This window comes from Trifolium pratense, linkage group LG7, assembly GCF_020283565.1.
Source record: "Trifolium pratense cultivar HEN17-A07 linkage group LG7, ARS_RC_1.1, whole genome shotgun sequence".
NCBI classification, from domain to species: domain Eukaryota; kingdom Viridiplantae; phylum Streptophyta; class Magnoliopsida; order Fabales; family Fabaceae; genus Trifolium; species Trifolium pratense.
In genome coordinates, this window is record NC_060065.1 from 22,968,754 (window position 1) to 22,983,953 (window position 15,200).

The following is a 15,200-nucleotide window of genomic DNA, read 5'->3' on the forward strand; positions in this document are numbered from 1 at the left end:
TCAAAAAGTTGTATTTCAAAAATGATTTTTATGAAAATCTATTTGAAATAGCTTCAAATTAAATGATTTTTCGAAATTTTGATATCCAAAAAACATTTCAATAAAATGATCAAATACCTAAAATCACATTTTAAGAATAACTATTCAAACCAAATTTCCATTTGAAGCTTTTATAAAAAATTTCTTTGAATGTACCAAAAAAAAAAGTTTCTTTATAAATATTTTATACACAAAATTATATAACACTACAAGAATCTATTTTAAAAAAATCTATAACAAACAAGTCCATAACGTTAAGAAGATGTATTTGAATATGAAAAACCAAATAAAATACAATTTTTCAAAAGTTTACAGACATTGCTTCAATCCTCTAATATTAGTGTTATAGGTTTTAAAAGTTTTACGCTTAAACTGTCCCGAAATCTCCATCTTTAACCAACAATGGTCCCTTGCTATTCTTTAATCTAATTTTCATTTCTTTATAATATAAAGCCACCCTAAGCATGTTCCAGGGGTAGGAGAGCTAGGTATGCGGGCTAGCCCGCCCCGTTTAACCCGCCCCGCATAAACCCGCATATTAAACAGGGCGAACGGTTAACCAGCAGACTATTACCAGGAAAAAATAAAAATGGTTAAACGGTTATAATATTAAGCCCAAGTCCGGTCCGCATAAGCCCGTGAGTTAAACGGTTAACCCGCAGACTATTACCAAAAAAAAAAAAAATCACTTTTTCCAAAAAATAAACTAAATTAGTAAAATATTGATATAATGAAAGCTTAAAAATGTATATTATTAATAATTTTATGTTATAACATATAAATTGTAACTAACAAATAAAAATAAATAAAGTTTGTGATATCATTGAGTTTATCTATCTTCTCTTTGTAAGTAATGCAATTAAAATCAAATTCAACTTATTCTTATCGTTATTTTTGTACCGTCCATTTTAGTGAGAAAAACTTTCTACATGTACCCAAAAAAGCATAAAAAGATTAACAGATTCAACTTAACTAAATCACATCAAGGTAACCAAATTATTCAAAACATAATAGCGGAAAATACCCCCAAGAAAAATAACTACCAATTTGGACATGTATCTTTTAAATACTAGCAAATGTAGACAAAGTAAAAGATAGTGAAAAAGAACAAAAGATTATAAGTAGAAGAACATGTCTGAATCCTGGTGTTTTGTGTTGTTGTCTACTTTTTATAATTAGGGTTTAGACTAAGTCTTTTTTTTTGTGGTTAAAAAAGTTGAATTTGGACATGGACCAAGTTATTTATATCTGATAAATTTTGTAATTAATTATATAAAAAAAAGAACGCGGGCCACGGGCTAACCCGCGAACCCGCGGATTTAACCCGCATAACCCGCGGTTTTAACGGTCCAACCCACACGGGCAAAAATGTAAATGGGCCAAAAGAAATTGGTCTTAAGTCCGTGCGGGCTGCGGGTTAAATGGGTCGTCCCGCGGACCTCGGTCCGTATACCCGGCTCTAGGAGTTACTAAATTTAAACTCAGATTATCTACAGAGCCACAATTTTGGAAAAGAAGATCCTTCACCATTTTTCAAATAACTCAAAGCTTAAATATCAAGATGAAAAATAAATTAAATATATAAGCCTATCCATCTCGCATATTTTGCATGCAAAAATGAGGCCCGTGTCATGTCATGATCTCTGTTAAAAATATCATCACTTCAATCCTTCACCAAGCCCAGGTGGCATTCCTAAGCTCTGTGCAAGATCATTCATCCTTTCCTTCATGCCCTAATAACAAAAGAAGTATCGTGTTTGTTCAATTCAATAACCATATAATCAAATGAAATTTTATCCTTTCCTATTGAAATAGAGATGTTTACCAGGACACTCTTCTCGTGTGCTTCCTTGTAAGCTTCGGTGATTAAAAGTGAAAGTTTCTGAAACACATATTTGACAATAAATAAATAGTTTATCCTGGCTGAGCATTCCAGACCATACTTTGTTTATAGTTTATGCAACTTATAAGCTATCAATACATGAAACAAAATTTATAATTTTGATAGGGCACATGGTGGAATAGAAATAAGGCAGTGGAGGAAAGGAAAAGATCTTTGCAGAAAAAGTTAGACAACCATATCAGAATAGACTACGGGCAGGCAGTATGTGAATCATGTAACATCACAGACGACTTTTGAGTATTGTCGACTGACCCCACAAACCAACAGGAGTCTTTTCAGTGTGCTTTGTCCTCACTCTCTCACACACTTTATGAGAACTTCCCAGAAGGTCACTCATTCAAAGAATGCTCCAAATAAAAAACGCTTAACTGTGGAGTTCTTATAGAATGGGCGACTGAAAACAGGATGCATCTTGTTGATAGGTAGTGCAAATCAATTCTTATAAGTCTTCCTTCAACCATGCAGTCTCATACCTGCACGGTCTTAGGATCCCTCTCATTTCCAATGTGAATTTTGTTCATTCATGTGCCCTCTTTTTGACTGGAAGCTGTCAGGAGCCGCTCATTATCTATACAAGTCTTATGCACCGGTAATCACTCCCCACCCTCGTCAGTCTCAGGTGTCACAAATCACATTACAGATCAAATCAAATGTCAAACTATCCTACCATAATTGTGTCTAATGACAGACCATTTAAATCAGATGATTTTTAACGCTTTCACAATTCTTCATGGCAGGGGGTCATTTTGAGGCGTAAGTCCCAGGCTTCCGTTTCTCACTGAAGTCTATAGTATTTTCAATCTATATTTTGAAATGCATGTTGCATGTGTAAGGCGGCTGAACTCCCAGTGTATGGTAAATAATATTCATTGACTTCCAGATTTCTATGAAATTCAATGTTCATTCCCAAATCTTATTGACATAGGAGCAAGTTAACAATTAATTCAAAGGGCCAGTGAAAGTACATGGATGGAGAAATCCAACAAAATCACACCATACCCAGGGCAGTAGACCTTGTTTCTCTTAAAGGTTGTCGCTTACCCCCAACAGGTGAGTGGCCATAACCAATGGGTAAATGACAAAGTGGAAATCGTACTTATGCTTTCTAATTGATCCCTCCTATAAAAATTCAAAATCTTGGTTTCTCAGCCTGCACATTTTAACTCTATTTGTTTACCATTGGTAGATAGTTCCTAACCAAAACATTATTATTGAATGCAAGGAAGAAAAATAAATACAAGGAACTTGACATGGTCTTTATTCCATTCTCATCTTACCATAGAAGGAAAATAAAAATCAAGAATGTGTTTATTATTATTTAAACATAGAACCCCTTTCAATCTAATAGTTTGTACTATAGATATATAATCTGACAGGATAAAGTATATATAATCAGGATCACAGGTTAAGTTTAATTGTTTACTTACTTCTGATCCCAATTCCATAGCTGCCTCAGTAATTTCTGTTCGTAAGGGTTGCTGGTTTCCAGACAGAGTTACCTAAGAATCATACTTCATTAGCAGTTAACAAAACCACACTTACCAATAGACTAATATTGATAAAAAAAATTCACCATATCATGATGATAAATAGATATAGAAAACCCAAGGAGTAGAAGAACATTTTAACATTAAGTGCAACTAAACAGCGACATGATTCTGTTAAAAACCCCAACTAGTATACAAAATATTCATATGATTATACAAATAAAGTTCCCCCTTTAAATTTTAAAAGTAAAACTAAAGAAAAACCAAAGGCTAACCAATTCTGCTGGGATAAACACAAAAAGGGCATAATCACATACATCACAAAACTCATACCTTTACTAACTCACCCTCACAATAACCATCAAACTCAGCCCTGCATTACAGAACCAGAACAATATCTCATTCAACTTGTACGATATAGTTGTATTAGAAAGGAAATAGAACTTGCAGAAACAATGAAGACAAGCATTTATCTTAAAAGCATCCGTTAAAGGTGACATGATCAATGAATAATGTACCGTGCTCTCGGGCTAATTCAAGAGTACCTCAACTCTCCAAAACAGAATTCACTTCTTCAACAACTCCCCAAATTCCTAATCATTTCTATGTATAACATGAAATTTCGGTCACTTCTGTTTGTTAGTTAGCTATAGCCGTGTCAACTTCCTCCCTATTCACTTAATTTATTCTCGAATATACTTTCTTAACAAGTCAAATGCTAACAATGTATACTCAGGAAAACAAATGGATAAACTGGAATTGTTTAATAAGACAATCATACGCTGCAAGTTCTTTCTGAACCCTCACTGCTTCAACTTGGACAACCATCTGTGCCTTCTTCACAGTCTCAAACAGGTTTTGCATGTTTCCAAGAATTCCTGCCTAAAACGATCCAATTATGAATATCACACTAAGTCACCATGTCAGCAAAACACAAAAACCAACCAACAATATACAAATGCATTAGTATATATATTGTGAGAATGAGATGAATAAATCCTAACCATTGACAAAGAGTAAAATATTCATTGAATTTGAAAGCTATAAATAGTCAAATGAGTTGGTGTTTTGACACAACATTAAAACACATGGGATTCATTTTAATTATCACCATTTGATGATTGTTGAGGCATACCCTAGATCCTTGGACTAAGTTTTATAGAAATAATAAAGAGGCTAAATTTTTGCATTAACATGGCAACCTGAGTAATTTGAAGCATTTGGTTGGTGGGAAATTTATTTAGGTTACCCAGGTAGCATTTTAAATTTTTTAGCACTACAACAGACCTCTCTGACACTCTGCGATTCCTCAATGACATCACTATTGACTACATAGATTTTAACTCTATTGTGTCTCCTCCTACAGCTCCAAAGGTGCTAGATACTTATTTAAGACCTCTAATGTTTGGTCCTCGGTTGCGCCAATTTGGCATCACTAATAAGCAATTCGTCAATCAATTTGACACCACTTATCAGTCACATTCTGTACTCTTGCGCTACGTCAAGTGAGTTGGTTCCTACTCCAAGTTCCTCCCATGTACATGCACTGACTCCACTTGTCTCTATTTTCAACTAAATTTCTCCTAGTCCGGACTGGCCTTGATGAAAGTGGGTCATGTTAATAAATTCTGCATATGTAGGTGAAATTGATAAATATGAAATCTTCAATAGAAAGTAGGCCGGAGGAATCCAAATAATGGTTCACTCAAGTGCAAATTACTAATAAACCTTTGAGTCTCACTAAAATCCTTTCCTAATGGAAAAAGTATAAACCTTTGCAAATTTTCGATCTAAGCTCCGTTGTTTCCTCCTAGGGTTTCATTAACAATGATTTGCACATAGCCAAAGGCTATCAGTTTCATCATATATAGTTAGTAGTCTTGCTTCTTCCAATTCAGAATGGACTCTTGCTTACAGTCATTGACTCCAGAGTCGAGACTAGGGGCTGGTTAACAGTGATTTCTGTGTAGGCATAGGCTATCTATCTAATCCAATTTACATGACTAATTTGTATTTCAAGAAGCAAAAAGGTGGAACATGATATACTACTTTGCAATTTTCAAGGACTTGTTTAGACTTTAGATTGCGAATGTTGCACTTAGCAATTATAAAATTAAAACCCTGAATAGAAAAACAGGCATCAAGTGGAAGGAGTACTGGAAGTTTAGATGTCAGGTTCTTGGGAGATTCATACTATTAGAGTATGCAAAATAGAGTATACAAAATAGGTTTTTAGGGCTCAAAGAGCACTTACAAAGGTATTTACATTTACTTCCCTCCATGGGCACTAGCACAGGGCTCAAATCTGGGACCTCTCAGATTCAAGACCTGTCTTTTTACCACTGCACCAAACCTTTGAAGTTTGGCACCACAATTATTTTGATTGATATTTACCTTATATGTAAATGACATAAGTAATCTAGATACATAAGAATACTTGTAAATTGTAATCCTATCGATGAGTATATACATAACATAACATAACATAACATAAAAATGGATTGAAGTACTGGAAAACAAAGTTAGCTAGCTAACCTTAGAAGGTGCATCATCACTTTTATCATTATTATTATTATTATTATCTTTTCTCCCTCCAAATAAACCATATAATCGAAAATATCTTTGGTAATGTCCAACTTTTTTACAACTGCGCCGCGATAGTGTCTTCATGTCAACTATATTTGAACTGGAATTTAGATTACCTAAATAATACATAACCACTGATAAGTAAATTCCAAATAAAAATTAAAACTTTTTAATCAAAAGAAAACATGGAATTAGTTTGCTTATATAACCTATTGCAATTTATCATCATCATCATCATATTCAAATCCACTGATAAATTATAAGATTCAACATACTTGTAAATCATGTGATTTCTGTGTTATGATGAAGTTGAAAATATAATTTCAAAATTGAACACACACACACAGAGAGAGAGAGAGAGAGAGAGAGAGAGAGAGAGAGAGAGAGAGTTACAGAGAGAAGTTGATAAAAGAGTATTGTGGTTGGTTTTGGTGTGAGAGAATCCGATTGCGTTTGAGAGAGAGAGCATTGACGCCATTGAAGCAGCAAAACCGAACTGAGCTGAAGTAACAGAACAGGCTTGTTTGTTTCTGAACTAGTTAGGAACCCGTCGGGCGAGGACGATTAAATATATCACTTAGACAATTGTTGTTTTTTTTACATTTTTTTTGACAGGATAGATAATTGGTTGTTAATATAACACAACTGTTATGAAACTAATCTAAACATAACTAAGAATATAGAAGAATAGATGAAGGAGAGAAAGAGAAGAGAGAATAGACTATTGTATTGTTCTATTCAAGGTGTGTCTTTTACATTGTGAGATAGTCATATATATAGGAGATTACATGGGCCAATAATATGGGCCTAGACTAATGGACATCCACATCTATATTATTCATAACACTCCCCCTTGGATGTCCATCGATGATATGCCTCATTAAAACCTTACTATTAAAAACTCAGTGGGAAAAATCATAGTGAAGGAAAAAGAGTACAACATCCTTTGTGTGTGAACTGCCTCATTAAAAACCTTACCAGGAAAACCCAGTGGGACAAAACCACGGTGAAGGGAAAAAGAGTGCAGAACATATTTATATCTCCCCCTCATAAAGACAATTATTATACATGAGATGAAAAATCAAATAATCTTCTGTACTAGCTGCTCCAAAGTTTTACTAAAAGTTGACTCTGTAGAAAAATCTGTCATATCTTCTTTATTATACTCTTCTCTAAATTAACATTGCGTCTGATATTATCTTCATGTTGAGTTGTTGCAGGAACCATCATTTTGTAATAAAACAACGAATTTCTTGTATGTGTTGAATTACAATCCTCAACAAAAACATCTTCTCAACTTGCTTGATGTAGTGCTTAAAATCTTCACATGATTGAATGATATTGTTGTTTCTTTAAAGTATAAATAATTGTATGTTTTGCTTTACTTCAATATTTGGGTTGGATGAATAGGCAAAAATAAAATACTACGAAATTATAGCAAATATATTAGTGAGCTTAATTGAATTAAGATATGGTACTTCAGGACCAATTCAAATTGTTCATCATTTTCTTGAGGCATGACACATCAAATGACATTGCAACCATTTTTAGTATACAACAAATTAGATTTGTCAATGTCAAACTGTTTTAACACTTTTGCTATATAATCTTATTTAAATTATAAATTTAAATGAGAATATCTCATAAGCTCTTCGGGAGTCTAGATGATATTTTATCATTAATATAAGTCTCAGATATAAATAATTCATTGTCAAATATAACTAAATCCTTCAGGGATCATCATTATCAAGTGAGCCAGTCAAATACGTTAAAACACATATTTCACATGAATTGAGTATTTCAGATGCTACTCAACTTAATTAATTTTTGAATTCACTTCAGGTGAATATGCTTCTTGAAAATCAATGATTGACATTTATCAATATACTTGAATAACAATTCAAACTCTAAACATTTTGTTTTTATTATTTTTCTCTTGAAAACTTATTCATATCGATTTATCTCTATCTGCAGATGAAATGGACTACTGGTCCAAAAGCATTTCGCTTTGCAAAGCTAGTTTAATTTTGTATCAATTGCGTCTATCTTATTTAGTCAATCATTTCGTCTATAATCCTTAATAGACTTTGATTTATGATCCTCATTGTCATTTATCACATATATAGCGCTTTATTATGTGCAAAAATATTGTCAACGTTGACTTCATCTCGGTTTCATCGTATTCGATTCATGACATAATTTATTGAGATCTCTTTATTTTCATAAATTTTTTGGTACCTAATAAGTTCTTCTGGAACTGAAAAATCAATTATGTCAAATGCTCTTTTGAGATTTTCATATCCTCACTTGGGTCATCTTTCTTTTTTAGCTCCTTATCTTATTTGAGGAATTTATCCTTGAAACCGATTTGCTTACCATGCTTCAAGCGTGGTTAAGAATCATTTGCAATATTAGATTGTCTGACAGGGACACTCATTTTTATCGGAGCATTAGCAGCTATTGATTGATTTCATAAACTTTGCAAATGAGTTATCTTTTGAACATTTGGTTCAAGCTATTTTATATGAGGATCAAGATGAGATAATAATAATAATTTATTTCAAGTGATTCATTTGAACTTCTGGTTCATATTTTTTAGCTGCTTATTCCCTCCCCCTAATATTGGGAAAACTAATTCATCACTTGAAAATTAGCCTTCTAGGCTATAAACAAGTTCCTTATTGGCTCGATATAATTTATAAGGGATGAAGAGTTATATCAAATATATTTTCCCAATATTCATTTACGACCCATTTAAATGCATTATATTGGAGCAATTGAGACGTACCCAACACATCCAAAAATGTTTATATATGGGAAATTAGGTTTATAAACCAAAATTCAAATAAATTAGGGGAGAGCTTATGTATATAATAATTTGTTGGCATGATGCTATTTAATATCTCAACATACATGTTTGAGTGTTCCCAACTATAACTTAGAAGTTACGATCTCATAAGTATCGGTCGTGTAATTAACTTTAGACCTCTAAAGAATGGATCTTCAAGTCCATTATTTTTGTTTGTATGAACATATTCTACAAAATGTTCAGTATAAATTTCAATTAACATATGATACTTATCAAATACTTTCTAGAATAATATATATAAAATGAGCTCTTAAAAATAATCTCACAAACTTCTGGTTGTGAGTTTATAACAAACATACATGTGACCATTTAGTTGATGCATCAATTAAAATTTTAGGAATCGAATTGGTTCACGTGATCGGTGTATTGATTTACAAATATCACCTTATATATATTCTAAAAAATAAAATATGCTCATTTACTTAATTTATCAACTTCCTTCGGGAACTAGTAACACATAAAATTATTAGATTGAAGAAACTCCAGGCCCTTCAATTCATATAAAATTATTTTATATTTCACATCATAATAGATTCGGGATGACTCATCCGATCTTGCCAATTACAAACTTAATATGATTTAAATTGTAAACTTCTGGTTTACTTAAACATATATGTGCTTGAGTTGCACTAATATTATAAGTATGCCCCAAACTAGAGACAAAAATTGATAATGTGTCTCGTAATATAGAGATACAAGATCTCCTCCATTACTTGTTTCAATATGATATTTATTTATGTGAATATCCTCCAAGCATATATACTAAATTTCTTTAAGACTTTAAAATATACAATACATTAGCAAAGTGTAACTTTGTTTCTCGATATAACAATGTATTTGCTCTTTTGGAGTTTCAATAATTTTTGTACTATAAAAATAGGATTTAATTCCTTCCATTTTTTTTTATGAACAGTAATATAGATATATACTTTCATGCTAACAAAAATATGTTTCAGCAAAAAAAATTCTTTTCGGTAGAACATAATAAAAAATAGTAATAATTTATTTGTTTGAGAATTAAAAGAGTAAAAATAAAGTATAACAGAATAATGTTTATGTGGATTTCAGCAGAATTAGAAATTAGAAGATTGTAACCAAAATAAAATAAATAAATTAGAAGATAGTAACAATTAAAATATTTTTAAAATTAAAATCAATAAATTGATTTAAATAAGTAACCGAATAATTAAAATCAGTTTATATTTACAAACTGTAACCGAATTATAATTATAAGTAATTAAGAAAATAATTGTATTCAAAGCTTAAGAAAACATAATCACCATAAAATAAATTCAAAGTTTAATGTATAAAAAGCTAAATGTAACTTTTTTCTTAGGCATATATTTCATAGGGAATAATAATCGTCTACCTCATAGTAAAATATAAAATAGATAGATAGAGATCTTACTAAGTTGTACATCGAGAAATAAAGTCGAATTATCATGTAAAAACTTTCACATTTCAATTGATAATTATTGAAATTGTACCAATCTAAAATATGATTAATCAAATATTTTTGAAATTATTTTCATAAGTTTGCTACTTCAGGAGCATATTCAAGAGACATACATAATTGTTCTTTTAATTTTGGTCCAATTTATACTAAGATCAAATAGATCATATGGACTTTAATCATGTAAAAAAAAATAGTTCTTCAGGAACTCAACAACAAATCTCTATTCAGAATGGCTAGAGAAAAACACAATTTTACAATCTTTCATAATATTGGTTAAGAAAATCCATATTCTTTGAGCAATCCATCAAAGATGCGCTAATATTAAAGCTTTAGCTTTTCAAAAACTATATCACAAGTGATCTTCATATGATGATCATAATAATCTTCATAATTTCTTCAAGAAAATTTTATTCTTTGCAATCATTCAAAGATGCTTCAATATTAAGGTTTTCCCTTTTTCTTCTTTAATTAGTTCTTCGGGAACTAGCTAATATCACATATATTTTCATTAGTTTTGCTAATTTGTCTACTTTTGTTTCTTTTTTTTTTCAATTCTAGCGAGAAGCCGAGCTTTTAAAATTAACACGGCCATGACTATTACCTCAACGATGGCCACAATTTTGTCCATGGTAATCGTGTGTTGCTACATTCACTTCCGGGAATGGAGTAACATCAATGGGTTGGACTTCATTCACTTCTGGGATTGATTTTTCATTCATTTATCATTGATATATACTATCATCAAATAATAAAATTAAGCAAATACTTAGATAAGCATAATAAACATAGTCAAATAAAAAAAATTAATTTCAATTATTTTTTATTAATACTAATGTAATGTAACGTACTGAAATTTTATAATGCAAATTAAATAGTAACTTAATAATAATTATAATGTAACCTATGTTATGAATAAGATTAATTAGTAACTTATTGAAAAAATAAAAATAAATTGGCATATAACTTATTGATAACAAAATTGGCATATGATATACATTTTTTATGTTTTGTACAATATAGAAATAAATAAATAAATCCATTGAAAATTGTAAATTGCCAAAATTTTATAAAAACTGGTAAAACTATCCTTTAGGGATGCATATGTATATTGAATTCTTCTGGAATTCTTAAGAAATAATTTGATTTTTCTTTTAAGTTCTTCAGGAACTATATAATATCGTTATAATGTAAGAATAATCCTTTATGCAATCCTCATAAGAATAATCCATATTCTTCGTTATATTATAATATATCTAATTGTACAATCCTTCATAGATGTATCCATAATGAATTCTTCAAGAATTCGTGGAGTATAATTGGTTTTTAAATTGTTCAAGAACTATATAACAGATCAAATCAGTTATTTATCCAATCCTTCAGGGATTGATGTTCATTTTACTTATATCTATGAATCTTCAGGATTCATATTTTAAAAGATATTTTACGGTACTTTTAGAAGCGTATGCTTATGAATCTTCAGGATTCATATTTTAAAAGATATTTTACGGTATTTTTAGAAGCGTATGCTTATGAATCTTCAGGATTCATATTTTAAAATTTCATCATACTATGAATCTTCAGGATTCATAATTCAAAAATTTCACTACGATACTTCTGGATCGTAGAATTCATATTTTAAAATTTTGTCAAACTATGAATCTTCAGGATTCATATTTAAAAAATTTTACCACGATACTTCTGGATCGTAGGCTGTGAATCAATATAAAAAAACGAGAAGGAATAAAATGATCCGATAAAAAATAGAATAAAAAATCATACAAAAAATAAAATTATCACTTCCCATGGTTGTTATACCTTTCTTGAAAGAGGAGAGACTATCGTGCTGATAACGTGTTATGAAACTAATCTAAACATAACTAAGAATATAGAAGAATAGATGAAGGAGAGAAAGAGAAGAGAGAATAGACTATTGTATTGTTCTATTCAAGATGTGTCTTTTACATTGTGAGATAGTCATATACATAGGAGATTACATGGGCCAATAATATGGGCCTAGACTAATGGACATCCACATCTATATTATTCATAACACCATATAAAAAAGACATAATAATATAATTGTTGTTATACTTAGAACATAAACCAACAAACAACTTCCACTTTTAAAACCTACAATTTCTTCTATACAAAGTTGTTTCCATAGATTGAGATAACTTGAAATTCATTCCCTTTACCATCCATATTGGACACTCCACGTGTTTTGTGTCAATAAACTGTCACTTTTAAAACCTACAATTTTTTCTATACCAAATTATTTTCATAGATTGAGATAACTTGAAATTCATTCCCTTCAGCATCCAAATGGGACACTCCCCGTGTTTTGTGTCAATAAACATTTACTTTTAAAACCTATAATTTATTCTATACAAAATTGTTTCCATAGATTGAGATAACTTGAAATTCATTTCTTCAGCATCCGTATGGGACACTCCCCGTGTTTTGTGTCAATAAACTTTTACTTTTAAAACCTACAATTTCTTCTATACAAAATTGTTTTCATAGATTGGGATAACTTGAAATTTCTTCCCTTCAGCATCCATATCGGATACTCCCCGTGTTTCGTGTCAATAAATTTTCACTTTTAAAACCTACAATTTCTTCTATACAAAATTGTTTCCATAGATTGGGATAATTTGAAATTTCTTCCCTTCAGCATCCATATGGGACACTCCCCGTGTTTTGTGTCAATAAATTTTCACTTTTAAAACTTACAATTTCTTCTATATAAAATTGTTTCCATAGATTGGGATAACTTGAAATTTTTTCCCTTCAGCATCCATATGGGACACTCCCCGTGTTTTGTGTCAATAAACTGTCACTTTTAAAACCTACAATTTCTTCTATACAAAATCGTTTCCATTGATTGAGATAACTTGAAATTCATTCCCTTCAACATTCATATGGGACACTCCCCGTGTTTTGTCTTAATAAACTTTCACTTTTAAAACCTACAATTTCTTCTATACAAAATTGTTTCCATAGATTGAGATAACTTGAAATTCCTTTAATTCAACATCCATATGGGACACTCCCCGTGTTTTGTGTCAACAAATTTTTACTTTTAAAACCTACAATTTATTCTATATAAAATTGTTTCCATAGAATGGGATAACTTAAAATTCAATCCCTCTATAATATTGACATTTCACGGGGAGTGCCAAAAGGTAGCGTGTTGTAAGAATTGAACAATAGTGACAAAATTTTTAACTATCAATGATCTTTCGTTTTGTTTTCTTCATTTCAAATCAAGGATACTGCCTATTGCCTACTACTCTTTGTTCCTTTTCAAAGTCAGTGTTTACACTATACCAAAGAAATTTTTCCAAAATAGAAATATGATAACTTTTAGATATAACTGGATATATAACTAATCCATTAATTTCATAAAGAAAAAAATTAAAAATTAAGACAAAACTATGCTTCACTTACCTCATTTTCTTGATATTTTTATGTTTATAAACTTATAAGTTATATCTATATCCATTAAAAGATAATATACTTGTAGTCCTACACTACACTACAAAAAAGAAAGGGTAAATAGGGTTTTACCCCCCTGCAAAATAAGCCAATTTTGCATTACCCCCTGCAAAAAAAAAACTTGGGATTACCCCCCTGCAATATGAAGATTCTCTCTTTTTACCCCCCTGTTTGACAACTTGGCATAGAATCTTTATTTTTTATGAGGTGGCATGCATATGTGGCATTTATTTATTTTTTATTTTTTTAAATTTGCACATGTCATTTTTATTATTAAATAAACTAAAAATTAAAAAAATAATAATAAATTCTTTTCTAATTTCCCCTTCATCCCTACCACGATAACTTCCATCATTAAAAAAAAACTAATATTGATGAATGATATACCTTTTTCCTCAAATTCATGAGTAGCAGTCTTTAATTGGACATAAAAAAAAACTGAAATGAAGAAGCAACTAAATACTACTAAAATCAGATTATAATATTCACAAAAACTGAAATCAAACCTAAAAAAATTGAAAATTCAAAGTTCAGAAAACTTACCCAGTCAAACCCTAATTTGTGAACCTTAACAAACAATAAAACATTGCAAGAAAAAAAAATCAAAATTAGAATATGAAATCAAATCATGAAATAAGGAAGGGATTAAGAAGCAAGTTGAAACCTTTCCATTTGAAGAAGCCACTGGAGGGGGATGAAAGTGACGGCGGCGAAGGTGTTGGTGGTGGTGAAGATATCGGAGAGGATGAGAGAGAGCTGATGAGAGAAGAATTGAAATCTATGAGAAAGAAAGTGAGTTATGATATTGAAGAGAGGGAGAATTTGAAATTGATTCCAACCTAATTGAGGTTTTTGGATTCTAGTCTGTAAATCTGCAATACCGAAAGGGACAGCTCAAGGAAGGTCTTCTTCTTGCTTCTCTGTTTTTCTTTTGAACAAATTTGATTTCAAAATTGTTTGCCAAAAGGAGTAGAGAACTTCTGCAACGCGACACAATGAAAAGGACGGGTCGTTGTATGCATATGTGCGTTTGCTTTTTTTTTGTTGACCTAAACAAACCGGACTGGGCTTGGTTGGTCCTTAATCGACTGGACTGTTGTTTTTGGCCCAGCAAGCAATGAGATGAATGGGAGGGAAAGGAAATTCAAATTGTTGGCCAAAAGAAGCAAATTTTTTCAAATTCTTCCAGCTAGGATTTGTGCAGATTGTATGTGTGATTGACATGTGTCAAAAATGACCATTTTGCTGAGTTGAATTTGTGTAGTTTTAATGATGGGATATTTTCTGGCTTAGTGATATAAAGGGAATAGAATTTACAATCCCTATGTTGAAAATTAGAGAAGTGCAGTGCGTAAACAAAAG

General features: G+C 31.0%; 1 protein-coding gene across 1 annotated transcript; it reads right to left on the reverse strand.

Annotated features, from left to right (window-relative positions):
* Positions 1 to 1,543: 1,543 nt before the first annotated feature.
* Positions 1,544 to 6,582, reverse strand: LOC123895576 (nucleoid-associated protein At4g30620, chloroplastic-like). Its single transcript, XM_045946015.1, has 7 exons — positions 6,409 to 6,582; positions 5,965 to 6,131; positions 4,211 to 4,311; positions 3,763 to 3,802; positions 3,370 to 3,441; positions 1,865 to 1,921; positions 1,544 to 1,772 (listed from the first exon to the last, which is right to left on the reverse strand). The coding sequence occupies exons 1-7, from the start codon at positions 6,491 to 6,493 to the stop codon at positions 1,698 to 1,700; spliced, it is 597 nt and encodes a 198-aa protein (XP_045801971.1). The 5' UTR covers positions 6,494 to 6,582; the 3' UTR covers positions 1,544 to 1,697.
* Positions 6,583 to 15,200: the final 8,618 nt, after the last annotated feature.